General features: G+C 45.7%; 1 protein-coding gene and 1 long non-coding RNA gene across 3 annotated transcripts in view; one reads left to right on the forward strand and one right to left on the reverse strand.

Moving 5' to 3' along the window:
- Positions 1-8,687, reverse strand: part of BMPR2 (bone morphogenetic protein receptor type 2) — a 112,330-nt gene extending 103,643 nt beyond the window's left edge. The window contains exon 1 of one of the 2 annotated variants that reach the window (XM_075153468.1): positions 7,487-8,687. In XM_075153468.1, the coding sequence (XP_075009569.1) occupies positions 7,487-7,562 (76 nt within the window). In that variant the 5' untranslated portion in view covers positions 7,563-8,687. The remainder of the gene's footprint in view (positions 1-7,486) is intronic. The other variant, XM_075153469.1, reaches the window with a different exon arrangement.
- A 142-nt stretch (positions 8,688-8,829) lies between these two features.
- On the forward strand, positions 8,830-14,146 carry LOC142083685 (uncharacterized). The gene is made up of 3 exons (XR_012674142.1): positions 8,830-8,907; positions 13,481-13,609; positions 13,754-14,146. It is a non-coding gene; the product is annotated as an uncharacterized LOC142083685 (long non-coding RNA).
- The last annotated feature ends 3,780 nt before the right edge of the window (positions 14,147-17,926 follow it).

Genomic DNA, 17,926 nt, shown 5'->3' on the forward strand with positions numbered 1-17,926 from the left:
CTTCGAAGGTACAGGGACCCCAACTAAATCAGCTTTACTGACTTCTCTCTGAAGGGTAGCATCAGAAGGAAGGCCTAATTTTCAAGTAGGTTCAGCAACAAACTAACTACAACAGAACCACTCCATCATTAACAAAAGCAAACATTTTTTAGCAGTGGACAACTAAACATACCCCTGCAAGACCATTTATTTAATATAATCATTACTATAGAAAATAGCTTGAACAGTAACACGACCCATTATTTTTCCTGATACATGTTTGTCAAGTCTAACAAATTTTAGAATAGCAAAGGATTGTGGATTAGCTTAAATTCTTGGAAAACCTAATTAGGGTTCTCTGATACAGATGGTCTAGGAGTTTTGTTCCAAGTATCTGTACCCATGCTGCTTTGGTTGCAGAAATAAAACGTTTTGTTTTTAACAGAAACCAAGCCAAACTAAGTCTGATAAGGCAAAAGCAAGAGCAGTAGAGCATGTTTAGTCAGTCGTTCTTGTCACTGAACTACGTTAAAGCTTCTCACACCATGTGAACCCGACCTTTGTGACTTATGCAGAGGGAAATGTACTTCATGCCAAGAATGATGAGCTTGGGAGATGACACTGCCAACGCCCAATACTTCGATATTAATTAAGTGCTGCATTCTCTAATGTATAAATTAAGGAGCCCAATTAACATACATGACCTACGATTATACTTTCAGTCATCTCACTCCAAAAAAAAAAAAAAAGCCTCTTACCCATATTTTCTTACACCTATACTGCTTACAACTCAAAATAGAAAAAGTATATATAGTAGAACAAGGAGCATAAATGTAGTATCAGCTTTTGGCTAAACGTAATAGTAAGAGCTGCTGTGCGCTGCTGCTAGCGTTACCTAGCCCACTTGCTGGTAACACTCAGTACAGCAGCTCAGAGGTTCACTGTACCACTAGCTGTGTCACTGTCTGCCATTTACTCCAACCCAGAAGGTGAGAGTACATGCCTTTCCATTACTGCTGCTTAACACAAATAATAAAACTATTTTTCATGCACTTCACAGGTTCAAGCGAGTATAATACGTAACAAAAACATTCAAAGGGACCACAGGAAAAGTGTAAGTTACAGTACCATTGAAAAAAGATCATAAGGAAGTTTAATGTATGCGATATCTGAACTAAAGCTAAGTGTATACACAGGATAGTCAATTAAATCCAGTTCTGAAAGTGTGAAAAACAATGCATACCATAAACTGCAAGTTACTCATACACACTGTGAAGTTGTAAATGGAAGATAGTAAAGTGATTTGGGCATTGTTTTGGAAGTTTAGTTAAAAAAATTGCCTACTACATTGTCTCAGAAACACAAGTTGTTCCACAAGCTGCAGACTAATTGCCTATAAACACGCCCTTTCTCCCACACTTCTTACCCAACTCCCACCCCTCCCACAAAAGGGATCCCCAATTCTCCCCCAGATCTCCTAAGGCATGCCGAGTGAACACATGACAAAATATACTGTGCTTAGTCCAGAACGGTGTATGCACCAACATGCTTGCCAGCATCCCTGCACTGACTGGGCAGCCAGTTTTAAGCAAAGAGAATCACCTGGGCTGAGTTCTGTTCCCATTTCCCCTTGGGAAACATCTACCTTGGAATTGCCTCCTCTATTCAGTTCCTAATTTTCATGAAAACAGTAGCAAATTAATCTCTTGAGACTTTTAGCATCTTTTACATATGGTTGAAATTGGCCAGCAGATTCAGAAGTTAATGGTGGAGATGGAAGGGTTCGCAGATGGCAGTGACAATCTTCTGTGTCCATGGTGCCCATTTTCCCCTCTCTCTCTCACAGAAATAAGAAACAAAAGAGAAAATACAAAGTACTGAGAGATGCAGAAGGTGGACACTTTTAGAGTTCAAAACAAAAAATGTGATTTGATGCAAACCCAAGAAGGTAATTGACAAAACTGACACGCCCCAATGACTTGGAATAAAATGCCATCGCCACCCAAAAACCTTGTGGTTTCCAAACTTATGAGACTGATGGAAAGAGAGGAGGGTAAATGCATTATCTAAATGATTAGTTCTCTCACTCGTTCTCACAAGAGAGAACAGAAATCTTCAAAACTGCTACCTACAACTATGCTTTCTTTCCCTCCCCCAGCGCAAAAACTTCATTCCACCACGCAACTGCAGACACTCATTCTCCAAACAAGTCTGACAAATGTAAGACACCATCTCTGTCTGACTGTCTAATATGCCTTGGTTCTCATCACACTGCAAACCAGATTGAATCCTTCATGCTTTCAAATCTCTCCTGTCCTGCTAGCCTTTCTTCCTCCTGGTCACACACCCAGACTGACCTCTCCTATCAGATTCCACTCCTTCTGCTCAGCCCAGCTCCCAGCTCTGCAATTAACAGACCCCTCAAATCAGGAGGGCACCATCAGAAATCAAAATTTTAGGAAGAGCATAAGTTTTCAAAAACAGTTTTCCAAAATTGCAAAAATTTCATTTTAAAACAAGCTCCCCATCGCAAATTACTGTAGCCAAGTTTGAGACACTGGGCTTCAACATACGAACTTACCAAGACTGATGCTCCCTGGCAATTGCTCCCTGTATGCGTACTCCACGCTATATGTTCAGGTGGATTGCCACATATTAATTAAAGCATATCTTAAACAACCTTGCGTTATAATAGAAGAGGAAAAAAACTAATACTGTTGCATTATGAAAAATATGATAATTAAGCACTGTGACAGGACAGACTACCTAGATGGGCTGTGAAATCCCTCTTCACTGGAGATTTTAGAGATGTGAGACAAACATTGCTATCTGTACTTATGCAACCAGACCATGGAGGAAACAGAAGAGAAGTCACTTCCAGCCTTCCACTTCTGTGAACTTATGTTTCAGAGAAAGAAAAAAAAAAAAAGAAAACAAAAAAAAAACCCCAAACCACAGAAAATCAGTTTGAATACTGAAATGTTGGTGTTCTGGAGAACAGTTCTTCTATTTCACTTATTTTTAAATTCAAATTCAAGCAGTGAGCAGTTCCACTAAGTCTACAAGCTTAATAAAATTAATACTTAAAACTGCCTGTAAGCTATACACAGATTCCTGTCCTACCCAACATAAAGCATCACCAAGCCTGTTTTATTCAGGGCATAAACATTTTGTTCTGAATGAAACTTGACACACTGCTTACACACAGCACTGGCTGGAAAAGTTAGATTCCGCTCAAAAAACGACAGCACATGTTCATGGCACAGCCAGACTGGGCCCAAACACAATATAGCTCCAGTGACAGAAAGCCATGCACTCTATTGTTAGGAATAAAACATTTCTGAAGAACTTAACATACCAACTTCCTTGTCCCGCTGGTGAGAAAGGCAGAGGAAGGTGGTATCTGCCAAGGAAACAATGCCACTGACTATACAGACTACTGAGAAATACTTAATGGAACAACAGTGTAAAAGTCAACAAATGATTTTTTTAGATTTGTAATACGTGCTAGAGAGGTGTCATCAAAACAACCACTTTATACAAAGTTCACCATAAGAATAATTATAAGAAACACAGTTATGCTTCCCTCTTTGTCCAGGGTGAAGTGAGGTTTGCCTTCCTTCACCAGAGAAGGATAGGCAGGCAATTTAGCCAACCTTTTACACGCGGTTCCTTTGAGAGTAAAACCATTCATACTGAAGAGAGGTATCTGTAGTGTTTCAGGGCTTGAAATTTGGGCTCCTCAGCCATCAGATGAGTGCAGCTTCCATTTCCTCACAGGCTATGCCTACACTGCACGCTGCAGTACAGAAGTATTGAAGTTTGCTTGGAAACTGGAAGCAGCTTAGCTGAAATATCAGAGGTTCACAATGGCTGATTTACCTAATGGAAAAAAGGCTCTTCTCAGTGGGGTGAATGGCTCTGTGCAGAATCCTGTGCCTTCACAGCTACACTATTTCTTTACACAACTAGACCGTTAATGAAGCCCTAGTCTGGCATACAGGCTGCACTTGTACGTGTGGTTATCCATCAAACATACCAGTTGTGCCCCTCAAGCAAACAGTCTGTTTCCATCTGCTAGGCTAATATTTCGGAGACAGCTCCCAAGTCAAACAGAAAAATAAATTTTAGATTACATCTGAATGAGCCATAAACAATGGGTATAGCTCTAGTAAAGAAGTAGAAATCGGGGTGCAGATAAGTTTAAAAAAAAAAACTGTTTAATATGCAAGATACATAGAATCAGTTACTAATTCAAAACACTGAATTAGAAGAACTGAATTGAACAGCCAAAGGAGGCTTTTCCTCATGTCACACAATTCATATTTCAAACAAATTCTGTTGAGACACTAAAGTAACTTTAACTGGCAAGACAGAATTGTATAAAGATGCTTCAGTTCACTCATTTTAATTAATAATTAAAATGATCATTTAAAAAAAAAAACTTCAGTCTATCCAATTCCATTCACACTGAAAATTTTGTGGCCCTGTTGAACCACATAGATACAGACTTATGGAAAGATTCCTAAAGATAAAAGGATATTCTTTAGGATATGCTTTAATTTTCATATAATACTTTCCGCAAATAATTTACACATTAGACAATGGAATGCTGTCTGCCCTGGATATGTATAAAGAAGGAAAAGTGGTTTAGTATTGCATATCACAGAAGGCAAGCAAGTGAAACAAGGAAAGATTATATCTTTAATATCAGGTCCATATGAACACCCAAACAAAATTCTTTAGCAATATTGGGAAACAGCTCACAGGTTCACCAACCACCTCTTCAGGCACAACGATTAATGCATCCGAATCCTCTAAAATACAAGGGCGTATAAATATGTCTCATAGTTTTAAACAAAAGATTTAGAAAGAGGTTTTTCAAGTCATTTGAGAAATAAAGAACAAAGTGGCACAAACCATTTTTTTCCAATATAACTTTTTAAACCCCTCAAATGTTTACCTAAGACTAGTATCGGCAAAATGTACTTACTGTAGCATTTCTTTTTATAATGACTAATATATGATTTAAATACAGAGTTACCACATACCTGTTAAGACCTGGATTTTATGGAGGGAGCCAGTAATATTTTCCCCTAATAATCAGCAAATAATTCTGAATCTAGAGCTAATTCTTTATTACATCTTCAATTACAAAGGTGAAGGAAGAACCACCTTCTTTCTTCATTCATATTCCAGATTATGAGTGAAACCATCATCTACAGCCCCACTGTAAGATTCTTTATACATCTTTCCATCTTTCCTTTCCTGCCCATACTAAGCCCAGGTCTTTGTGGAGCTCTCCCCAAGGAGGTCCAGATATTCTCCTCCAGACAGAAACTTACAAACCGGTTATGAAAATACTTTCCCTCTGATGTCATGATTTTGCATTTATAAACACTCAATTCTATACACTGCTGAGATACTTCTGATTAGTGAATGGATACTGTAAGAATTAATAGGGGTTTTCAATGCTACATTTTCACTCTGATGGGAGCGTACGGTTCATACTTTGGGGGAGGGGAAGAGAAGAAAGAGTGTTGGCTCTTTCATGAACATAAAAGGGCAGAATTACACATTAGTGTAGCTTCCCCATGTATAGACATTTTTTTCTGAAATGCAGTGTAAACTTAAAATCAACCATTAGTTACTTTAACTAAAGCTCAAATCAGCCATGTAATTACTTTTACAGAGGATTATGACCAAGGTTTTTTAAAATAGGGATTGTTAAAATTTCACAATTAAGAAATAAAACACGATGGGAAAATAGGTTCCTATTCACAAAACAAGCAAACAGGCTGGCATTATTAATACCCTTTTAACAAGGCAAAACCAGAACTGAAATACTGGAAATGCTGTTGCCAGGTCAGTATTGAGGTGAATTGGCAAAACCGTGCAAATGGGCTCATACTGCACCTGCCCAGCCCTTGGCCTGGCTCAAATCCGTACTCGCTCCTTCAGTAACCCTTCTCCCTCATCAGGGCAGAGAAATTACCACCTCACTGAAGTTTTCACAAAGGGGGAAAAAAGCCTACACTTTTTAAAAATTATATTTGAAAGAAAAGTTGAGATGCTGGGCATTCTTTATTCATACGTGCTTTAATACCAAGACTTTTGACCTTCAGAAGTCCCTTCTTCCAGAAAAAAAAGAAGAAAAAAAAAGAAAAGCATGCCTCAGAAACTACCACAGAGAGACGCTGCAGACATCAATCTAAAATAATGGCAGTCAAAGGTCAGGATGATATAGGCAACATCAATCTTTTCATTTAAATATCTTCCTGAAAGAGACCTCTTAAAAAGCAGAAGTGAGAAAATCAGGGACTATCCAGTTAGAGCAATGAAGAAACTGCCTAAACATGTATAATTTACAGGATTTTCCTAATAATGACACCAAGTAGCTTCAACTTTGACAAATAATTCAATTTTAAGACCTCACTGAAACGTAATATGGAAACTACCATCAGCCTGTTGGGTCATCTCAGCAAGATACAGAAATTTTCTTACAAGGATTCATTTATGAATTATACACGTCATATTACAAAGTTACACTAAAAAAAACAAGCACTGCAAATTGGATCCCGATTAGTAAAAAGACACCAAAGTCCTAGGAGTCTTCCAAAACTGCTGGAAAATGCTTACAGCAAGAAGAATTGCTATTAGTGCCTAACAAAGCTGGGTAACACTCAGAAGGCTCCAACATGCTAATCTGTCACCATGACACAGAACCAAAGGATGCCAGACCAATACACATCTCTCGTCCAATATCATGGCCAAACATCCTACATATCTGACACTGAGCTTCCGAGCAAAATTAAAAATAGGTCTAGAGTGTCCAAAAATACAAATAAGGATGCTCTCAGCATGTATGCTTCCAACTTCTCGTTAAAAAAAAAAAAAAAAAAAAAAAAAAAAAGAGTACTCTTCAAGATCTTTCAGCATTCCTCAATAGTGCTTTCTGTTACTGTTCTATAATCAAAAGTGACAACAGAAACAGCTAAATTTTTGCTTCAGGTCTCTCCTCCAAGAAAAAAATATACATTATAGTAAGTCTATTATAAAACTGCAGCACATGTTTAAGGTCCCTAAAAGCACTGATGTTGATAAAATTAAAAATGGCTGTGCCCAAAGATCCCACAGCAAATCAGACACAGCTCTGCTGACGATTAAAATATATATTAAAAATTCCTGCATTACCTTACAAAGGGCGAGGTATGCAAAACAAAAGATTATATATTTTTCCAAAATTGAAATAAGTTATTAGACAAGAGAAGCAGATCTAGGCAAAGCATACATCTTGAATGCAGGTCGAGTTCATTTACACAATAAAGCAGATTTTATTCTCCGAGACGCTTAACATATCGGGATTTCAAAACTTTATCAGGCTTCGCCGCTGAAATAGATGCACACCACTTCTTAAGGAGACACAGATGTGCCCAAATACCAGCGGACCCCACCCCCCCTTCCCTCTGCCAAAATGGCTAGTTCGTTACACCCACTGGCTACTTACCAGCCGCAGTGCTGAGCAGCAGGGTGGCACTGGAGAGCAAGAGCACCAGCACAAGGTGCTGCAGTGAGGCAGTCATACCTGGGGAAGCCAAGGATCGAGGCAGAAGGAGAAGGAAAAAAAAAAAAAAAAAAAAAGGAAAAAAACCCGACGAGAGGAATTTCCTCCTTCTTTCGCACAGCCTTCCTCCACTCTCTCGGTTTACAATCCCGTCTGGAAGGGCAAATGGCAGATGAGAGGAGCCGTCTTCGCTCTTACTCCATTACACCCGCCTGCCTTCATGTCTGGGGAGCCGGCACCGCTCCGCGGACACTGGGGAAGCGCCTGCTTCTGCCTCCCAGCCCCGAGGCATCTCCCCCCGCCGAGGCAGGGCGGCACGCTCCCGACTGAGCTGGGAACCAAGCTTACTTCCTACGCAGCTTCACGATATCGAAGAAACAGCCCGGTGGAGAAGGAAACATATCCAGACGCGAGCCCGCGCCTACAGCAATGTCAGTCAGAGCAGCCCCCGTGGGCTGGCCGGGGCACGGATCACAAGCTCTACGGGCTTACGGCAGAGCCGCGTCCCATCCCGTTAAAGGTCTCTGTCTTCTCGCCGCCCCTCCTCGCTGCCTCACGCGCCCGGGAAGGCGGCGGCGATCCCCTCAGTCCCTCCGCGGCGAGGCGCGACCCCCTCTGCTCTCACGGCGAGGGCTGCGGCTGCATCTCGGCCCATCTGTCTCCCCCGCCGGGCGGGCTCCACCGCGCACCCCCGGCCCCCCGCCTCCCACCACAGACGCGACACCACCCCCGGCCACCCCGACAAAGGTGGGGCCCGGAGCGCGGGGCGGCGGGAGGCGAGGCCCCTCCTCGGCGGCTCCAGCTGCGAAGGCACCCGGCTCCCCTCCGCGGGCGAGAGCGCGGCGGAGGCCCTTCCCCGCGCCGGGGGAAGGCGCTCCCCCTCCTCCGCCTCCCTCCCCGAGCTTCCACAGCGCCAGGCAGCCCCCGGCCCGGCCCGGCCTCCTCCCTCAGGTCTCCGCTCGCCGCCGGGGGCCGAGCGAGGCGCAGCTCGCCCGGGGAACGGCTCAGCCCCTCCGCGCTGCCAGCGCCTTCCCCCCGCGCCGGGCTCGCCGGCGAGGGGCAGCTCCGCCTCCTTCCCCTGCCCGCCGCCGGCTGCGGGCGGGAGCCGAGGGCCGGAGGACCTCCGCCGCCCCGCCGCGGCTCGCGCCCCCTCCCGCCCAACGGCACCAACGGCTCTCCCGGCTCCAGACACAAAGGGGAGTCGCTCCAACTGCCAGTCTGGGCGCCCGGCCCGCCGCGCCGCGCCACGCCCCCCGCCGGCCAGGCCACGCCCCGCGCCCGCCGTCAGTGGCGGGGCAGCGCGCCGCCGGGCGCCGCCCCGCCCTCTCCCCGCCGCGCCCCTGACCATAGAGGTGGGCCTCCAGGTAGGTAGAGAAGGGCCCGCTCGGGCAGCAGGCGGGGCGGTGCCCCGCGCGTGGGCGGGCGTTGGGGCGACCCGCCCCGCCATGTTGTGGGAGGGGGCGGCCGGCGGCGGCAGCGGCCTGTTGGGTCGCCCCGGCCTCGGCTGGGCCTGCGGGTGCGCCGGTAAGGCAAAGGGCACCGAAAGTAGTAGGAGCGCTGGAGGGAAGGGGTGGCTGTGTGAGCTAGGCCCGGGCCCGGGCCTCGGCCCGCCTGGCACGGGTGAAGGCTCCCGACAGACCTCCCCGGGAAGGCCACGGGCGACAAAGGGCCACCGCCGGGCAGCCTGCGGGAGAAACGTCTGAGAGCCCATCAGCAGGGAAGCGTGAGCTCAAGAATCACAAAGCACTTACAAAAAAATCTTATGCAGGCTCTGAGTTTGCATCAGCTTTGAAGTCCATGGCCATCCTTTCAAAAACCCCAAAGCGTCTGCTTTCTCCTCTGCCTCAAGCCCCTGCTGTCACGGTCCCTGTTGAGCTCCACTCCAAGCACTGGCAATAACTGCCTACTCCTCTCTCCCTTAGTGAACCGCCCTTGCGTTACAGGAGCTTCCCAGGCAAGTCCACCCAGCTCATACGGCTTCAGCCACCTGACTCTCCCAAGCAAAACCATTATCTGCCTCTTAAATTAAAGAGATTTTATGATTTCAAAACAAAGATAAAGTCAAACCACTGAGCTGTTTGTATGCTTTAACCTTTGCTATATTGCACAGGACCAAAGAGATAATTGAGGCCGGCAGCTGGTGGGAGAACTGTGACTGGAATGTAGTGTCTGATCTTCTGGCCTAGCAAGGCTCTTTCAAACAAGTTTTACTGGGTGTAGCATAGAAAAAGGTTCTTAAAAACATCCTGTACACAGAAGGCGCCTTCATATCCAGGCTCCTCCAAAGGGTCGATTGTGGGAAATGCTTCCCTGTGCCTAAATTCCTGCACCAGTTTCAAGAATGGGAATACAAGGAATACAAATTCAAAAATCCAATTCCACACCTCAAACCATTAAATGCTACTACATAAAATGGTGTAGCTGCAAATCAGAGTTAACGATTTTAATGATAATAAAAGGCTTCTGCATAACTCCATTCCTCTTCACAAGCTGTAACAGGTGAAACAGATGTAATCCAGTTCTTGCATCATCAAGAGAATTATTAAATAAATTCTAATAGGATTTTTATCATTGTGATGCTTCAGCCAGAGACATAGTTTGGCATTCCTAGGGTCAAGTTGAGTTTATGTGGCTGATGATAGTTTTAAAAATGTTTTAAAAGTTTGTTACAATATCTTTACTTCCAATCTATGCAGATTTAACATGGATATTGGTGAGAGACAATAAAATATAGAATCCCAGATTGTAATTTGTATTGCCACTTTCCAGAACTGCAACCACATGTTAACCACAGTATCCTTCCTGTTATTTGTGGAATGTGAACTGTCAAGAAATAACCTTTAGAAGAAAAAAAAAAAAAACACCAACAACAAACAGAATAGTTTTACTTCCAAGAGAGGAAAAAAAAACCCAACACTTGAGTATTTTTTGTGGGCCCAAAATCCAGTGTTCTCTTCTGGTTCAGCAAAGACACCAAACTATGCAACGTATCTTCTGCCCAGCTGCACCTCCCAATAAGAGAAGCGAGACCTACTTGTTCACAGAAAACAAGAACCCAACTGTGTGGGTTGCACAGCACTTTCACTGTTTAGATGGTAAAAGAAAATTACTGTAATTGTTTATGACGAGTATCAAAACCTGCTCAGCCTGAAGTAAATGACAGAAGTCTCGCTTGTTTTAATGGTTCTAGTCTTGGCTCATTAATTAATACAGGGAGTTCTTCTCCGCAAGAAATTGTACAAAACAGATATTCTGCCTTAAAATACTTACTTTTCTTTTTTCCCCTCCACAAAATGGATTGGATTTTTGTTCTGTGTTTTCCTAGAAAGAAGGAAAAAGACATGCCATTTTTAATACAACAATTTCCTCTCAGTTTCACAAAAACCCAGATCCTGATCAAGAAAACACCCTTGTGAAGGCCACGGGGCTGTGGATCTGCCTCGCCTGAGCTTATATCAGGTCCTTGGACTAATCTCCCAGACTTGCAATCCCAGCAGTTTGCAAGACTTTCTCCTCCTTCCCTGCCCTATTTTGAATTTTGCAAAAGTCCTTCTCCCCAAGGGCCAGGTCCCTCCTAGCCCGGTGCGACTGCGAAGGCTGCGAAGGGCCCCTGGCCGTGCACCGATGCCGGGCTGCAGAGCTGGAGCCGCTGCACCCCTGTTTCCCTGGAGCCGGCAGGGCCGAGGAGGGGCTGACCCCCGCTTCACCACACAGATGTAGGAAGTAATCGCTGCTGTCTAAGCACAGAAGCAGCTTCCTTTTCCCACGGTGGTGGGAGGAAACCAGAGATCTAAACTGTCGCACTCAGACTCACTCATTGTTATCTGCTTGGACAAGAACATATTTATAATTCTTTCTGTGATATTGTTTTATCTGTAAGCTGGGATTTCGCTAGCCTAATATTCAGCAATGTCAAGTAAGACCCACAGAAAAATACTCAGGATAATGAAAACTTGCAGAGCTGCAGCACAGTAAATGCGTGGTGTGTGTTCAGGTAAGGGTAGGGGGGAGACAAGAGAAAATCCGTAAAAGATTACCAAGATTTAAAACAAAATATTCTGACTGAAGCACTGTATTTCCACCAGGAAGAACTTCACCCCATGAAACAACAATATTGAACTTAGCGGAGACAAGACTGTTAAAAACTAGAATGAGGAGAAAAGACCTTACGAAGTAGATGCTCTTTTGCAACGGTGTTCGCTGTTCTGGCAGTCAGGCAGGGGCAAGGCTGCGCCCGGAGGGCAGCCATGGGGCAGGGGGCAAGGAGGACAGCGGCAGAGGAGCCGGGGTACGGTGGCTGCAAGCTCCCTGAGATGTCAGTCCGATGTGCACCAAGTCCACCGCAGGGCACATGTGTCTTGCCCTTGGGCGAGGGAGCTTTGAACGACACAGCCGCATGCAGCACACTGGGGCTGCCCCTGTGCTTAAGCAAGGCACTGAGATGAGAAATAAGGCTGACGCGCATCTCAGGTGTTTCCCATGTCGGTCATACTGGTGCAGACGCAAACATGTTGGTATCATTTGCGAATTCCACACTGTACATAAGTGAAATTAAACATGTCCTTGTTAGCAGCATCTCCTTTAAACAACACGTGTTTATTTTTAATTACCTGGAATATGGTAAACTATGGAATACTCTCTTGGAAGCACAAAAAATCAGTGGAAGATAAAATGAACAAAGCATGAAGAAAACCAAAATGAACTACCAAACAATAGCTTGAGCCCTATTTCTTTTTAGAAAGTGCAATTTTCAGGCACTTTAAAAAGATTTCTCAGGATAGTTCAGTGCTATCCAAGAGTTTTTCAGCGCTGACGCAACATAACTATTATCATTGTTAGGACTCAGGGGACTGTTCTTTTTGACAGGGCCTTTCATGAAGTCAACAAAACAGTTTAAAACAAGCCATAAATTATATTTGGCTGCCCATCAGCTTGGCCAGAGTGTTTTCTCAGTGCTGTCGTACATGTTGGGGAAAGAGGATAATAACATGGCCCGATATTTAGCTTTTAGAGGATATTTTGTTCCTAATTTAAAAACAAAGCATTCCCATAGCATTGACTCTGATGCATGAACATATGTTAAAACAGCAATCAAGATGTTCACAGACTTTCCTTCAAATGAACACCCCCATTCTGGATCCTAAGTAATAGCTTAGTAAATAATGGATTTGGTACGGGTCTCCACCACGAATGCCTGCCACTCATTGCTAAATTAAGGATCTGTCAGCAAGATCATCTCCCCAATCTCGCCTCCTGTAACAGTACGTGGAGAGAGAGGTGGTTTCTGATAGCTAGGATCCAAGCCTTACATAGCTCTTTAGATTATTATTAACATCCTGAATTGCAGCCAGAACGAAGTGAAAAGACAATACTGTCTACTTACAGTCTGCTGAGTTAGCAGCTAAAGCTTCAGCCAATGCAGCCAAACAAGTAATCACATGCAGACGTCGTTACCCTCGGAAGTATTCAGTCACTTATTTTATATGGATTTTCCCATCAGTGTCAAATCCAGGGTGTCACACAGAGGCATTAATGCACCCCCGTAAGTCCCCTTGGAGTTAGAGGTCAGGATAGCGAGGGTAGCTGTGGGAAGACCATAGTTACAGGGAAGGGGCACATGATACGCAGAAAGAAAAATGGTGAATCCTTCGGGGACTTTATAAGCAACCTGGACCCAGAAGTACCTTTCTTCAGCATGGACACTTTTCCTTGGGAATAGGGAACGGCACCCTGCCCTTCAGAGCCCTCCTGCAACCTACCAGCATCACTTTCACCTTCTCTGAATTATTGCCAGTTTCTGCTCCTTTTCCAGGGCTCGGCTTCATCTCGGGAAAACAGATTCCACAAAAGAGGGACAGAGAGACATCAAGCTGTGACCGAAGCCCTGGAAAAGTCCTTTGTGGGGGAAAGTCAATTCCTTTCTGTTCTTTCTGACAGGCAGGAAAAGCACTATCCACGACAATCGGTCTGCCCTGCCAAGATGCGAGACTGGCAAAACCTCCTGTAGCATCACATACCAGAGCAAGCTCTCACGCTCGCAGTTCTACCAACAGCCTCAAGGAAACGGTAAATCGAAATCCCTGCCTCAGAGGGAATTCGTTTCCCCTTTAGTCCAGTTAAATAATCTGTGCCAGACATTACTTTTGGCCTTTAGACTCATAAAAGTACGTCTGAAGGCTGTTATGACTTCATTTTTCTTTGTCTCTGAAGCACAGAAAAGAGCACCAACTTTCGAGCCTTTGGAAAAAAAAAAACATTTGCGAGTGTGAACTAGTAAGTGTTTTCAGACCTGGGTTTTTCTAACTCTACCATGTTGCTGTATAATCTACTGCAAAATGAACCATACTCTGCAACGAAGTCACAAAAGTCTTTGAAATCATCATCCTATATCAGAAGAGAAATTTTGTGGCAGCTTTGTTTACCTTTTGACGGGAGACTTTTAATTAATTTAATGCAAAAATTAATTGCACTACTTTTGTGGCAGTCCCTGGAAAGATTTATTTTGCTATTAAACTTCTTTTGTGCTGGTCTCACATTCCCTGGTTTTGGTATAGCGAGTGGTTTCCTATGGGGAGCCCATAATTGCATGATCAAAGATGCGAGGGTCAAGCCTGGAAAAGGAGGGAGGTGGGTGTGGGACAGGTAAGCCTTCGGAACTCAAGGAGAAGGAAGAAGAATTGTGGGATAAACACACAAAGGGAATATTTTGTATCTAAAAGGATTAGCAGTGAAATAGTTAATAGACATTTTTACGTTTCATAATACACGATATTTCTCTGTGATAATGAACTCCCAACAATGTTCGTAGCAGTTGCTGTCTTGTTTTAAAGATAACACTGCTTAGTCTGTGGAAACTTTATCTCCATTTTGGGGGTGGAGGTGAGAGAAGCTTTCAAGCTAGCTCTGAGAAGCGCCTCCCACTTTGAATTAAGCCTGATATCGTATGTTAAAGGCCCTTTACAGCTTGCCCGAATCTCTTGGTTTGTTCATCACAACATAAAATGGGAAATTTGCTGCAGGGTGTTTATCAGTTCAAAACATCACTTATTCATTAAATCCAACAATGGACTTAGTCAGAAATAGAGATGTAATGAGTTGTGTCGGAATCATCTTCTGGTCCGTAGCAGAGGGGTATGTCATCGCCACAGACCTGCAGGGTTTCATTCCTGAGAGCTCCCTGAGCCTTCTCACACTCACGACAGGCGGCTGGCAACAGAACTCATGGCATCTCCAACACACTCTCCTCCTACTGTTACCTTCCTTGTTCCTTCTGGATTTGGGGTGGGTTTTTTTCGCTGTTGTTTGGGGTTTTTTTAATCACTCACTACATGAGCTATTTGGCAGTGCAAGTCGGGTTGGTTTTCAAAAGCCACCTTTTCCTTTTTTGTTCTTTAATTTCTTGCAGATGATTAGACCTAAAAATATTTCTCTAATCAGCACAATACTTCTAGCAGAAAGCTAATAAAAATGCCCTTTGAGAACAAAATGAAACCCTCTGATAAAGCCTTGGTGGACCTGCACTCAATTTGCCATGGCAGATGTCTGGAGGAAGCAGCCTGCGTGCGTGCTTACTGCTGGCTATCCTTGAACTCCGTGCCAGCTTGACAAGCGTCAGACGTTCATCTAAAGGAGAGAAGCAGGGTCTACAAAACACAGTTGTTGTTTGTTATTTTAAATGACATATTTTAATGGCAAACCAGCCATGCATCTAACGGCTCCCCAAACATCCTGAGTGGTGGCAGTGGTGGCACCATCTGCCCCTGGAGGATACCAGGCGTTGGAGGTGTGAAGCCTCGGTGTTACTCCACTCCCCAGAGGACACATCGTACCCCTTGAATAGTTCTGACGTATTCCTTGCTGCCTGCCAAGCCTGGATGGCTGGTGGGGAAGGTAGCACTGTCAGGGTTGCATTTCTCCCCCACCTTTTTTGATCCTTTCTTTGGCAGCTCCTTTGCAGCTGTGGTTCTCCTCCGAGGCTGCTGTTTTGGGCAGTCATTTGCTGTACCAGGGCACACGTCCCCTTCTCTCCGTGTCTTTCAGCAGCTGCAGTGCAGCCCTCGGCCTCTGCTGTTACCTGGCTCCTTGGTCTCTTCCTATGTCCTTTTCAAGGAGTCAGCAGCAGTGTCGAGGGAACGGCTTTTGCACAGGCTTCTTACAACAGTTCCGCTTCGCAATGAGAAAGGATACATTAAATACGAACCCAACAGCAGAGCTTCTTCAGGTTTAGTCTTCTCTTGCAAAGGCAAAAAACCAGTGGAAACAGAGAGTTAGAACTGAAGCGTTTTTAACTCGGGGCTTCCTGCCACCGCAAGGACGTCGGCAGAGGGCTGACCTCTCTCGGAGCCATGGCTTCCAGGGGAAGGTGCTGCTCTGAGCGTGCCTGCTCAGCGTTCCAATCCCGCATGCAGCCAGCTCCAGGAACGTCACCTGGAGAAAGATAAAAGTAAAATTATTACCTGTTACTACACCAAACAGGAGCTTTCTATCCCTTATGCTTCTGCCTGTAACGTGACATCTGTTGCCTGACAATTTTGAAACTTATTTTTATCTGTGAAGAATGTTCCTTCAGATCCAGAAATGAGTCAGTGTCTCTGTATGGCCTGCTTGCCTCTCACGGATCCGTTTAGAAAAATAAACCCAACTAACCGCTTCCCCGAAACATCCATCGGGAATGCCCCTGTAGAAGTGATACAGGCCAGACCACCGACTCCAGCCACCGGCACCAGCCCGGGGTTGCTTGGGTACGCAGCCAGCGCAGAGGGCACGGTCGCTCCCTTCACCCCACCCTATCTTCTGTCATTTGAAATTGCAGAGGTCTAGAAAACTTCGACTCACAAATGAGAACCAGGCCTCCAGAGGCCACTTCCAGACTCGCCCTCGGCTTCCCACCCGGGGTGGCACCCATGCGTGCGGTCCCCGGGCGAGGTGTGGGCATGCAGGGCACACGCTCCCCTCGGCCACCCCGGCATGCAGAAGGCCTGAGCACCCGCAAGCCCTCCCAGCCGTTTGGTCGCACCCCTGAACGGGGCCGCGCCAGGCCGGAGCTCCCCGCCTGCCAGGCAGGACCGGGGCAGAGCTGAGCAAAGGGCTGCCGATCTCAAAACCGCGCTTCCAATGTCCCCGAATTTGGACAACCAAGCGCAGGCACCTGCAGCCGTTGCAGAGCCAGAGCTGGACTTCGCTCCTCTCCATCCCACAGCTGCCCTGCTCCTTTGGCCCGGCCCCGGCAGGTACAGACGCAGTGATGGGACAGGGGGGTGGCAACGACGTTTTGGGGGGGACAGAAGGCTCCCGCCGCTGGCTGCGCCGACACTGCTGCACTCAGATGCAACTGGAAAAGGCCCAAACGTTTCTCTGCGCGGGCCCGGAGGGGCAGGTCCCTGGGGCAGGCCAGCAGATAATCCTCTGCTCAGAAGCAAGCAGCAAGCCCCATGTTTCGCTCAGCTTAGCCAAAAGCTGTAACGCAGATTTCTCCTGACCTCCCCTGCGTGTTTTGTTGATGAAATCTCTCACCCCAATTCGGGAGATAGCGGTGTTTGCTAAACACGCTCTGCCTTGCTACCAGAAGAGCTTCTGACCTTGTCCTGTCTTCTTCTTGGCGTTTGGCAAATACTTATCAGCGCTCGCCGTGACCTCCAGCCAGCCGGGCAGAAAGCTGTGGAGCCAAACATGTGCACAAATAATTCCAGGGGCAGCTGTTACTACTGCATTATCTCCTCCCGTGGTTTCTGCAGATACAAATAGTTAATACGTGTTGCAGTTCGCAGCCCCTTTCCCTTTAGCACACCAAAGAGCATCTTCCTTCAACTCGAGGCCATTAAACCCATCTCAACAACGGGGGCCTTCAACCTGGTGTTAGCCTGCGTTGCCAAATGTATCCTACCCTCAGATGAAACGGAGCCCAAAACAGCCGAAGCCACAGATCACAGACCTGCCGACTTTAGCTGAGAAGGTCACCATTTAATCACCCTTCCCAAATGAAATGAAACAGAGGCCGCTCTGTGCGTACCCAAACACAGCACCCCCTCTCCAACTCCTCCGGCCTCCCGCAGCTCGGACGCGAGGTGTTTTTTCAGCCTGATACGTAGAGGTCCAAGCCTGATCAGAGTTCATTCAACCCGAAGAGCAGCAATGACTCGCTTCCAGAAAATGAGACTATTATGGCTAGGGACTATTATGAAAGCCTGCGTGAAGCTGAGACCAGATGTGTGCTCTGCTCACTCCAACTGTTGCTTAGAGCAAAGCCCTGGCTTGTTTTGGTTTTGTTTTTTAAACAAAACAAAGCAGAGGATTGACAGGAATTAGGCCTCGTCTGTAACAAGAAAGATTTTTCTGATGTTTTTCTGCACTGCCATTACAGATGTGCAGCTGGGCTGGGAGCAC

The sequence above is a fragment of the Calonectris borealis genome, chromosome 6 (assembly GCF_964195595.1).
Source record: "Calonectris borealis chromosome 6, bCalBor7.hap1.2, whole genome shotgun sequence".
NCBI classification, from domain to species: Eukaryota; Metazoa; Chordata; class Aves; order Procellariiformes; family Procellariidae; genus Calonectris; species Calonectris borealis.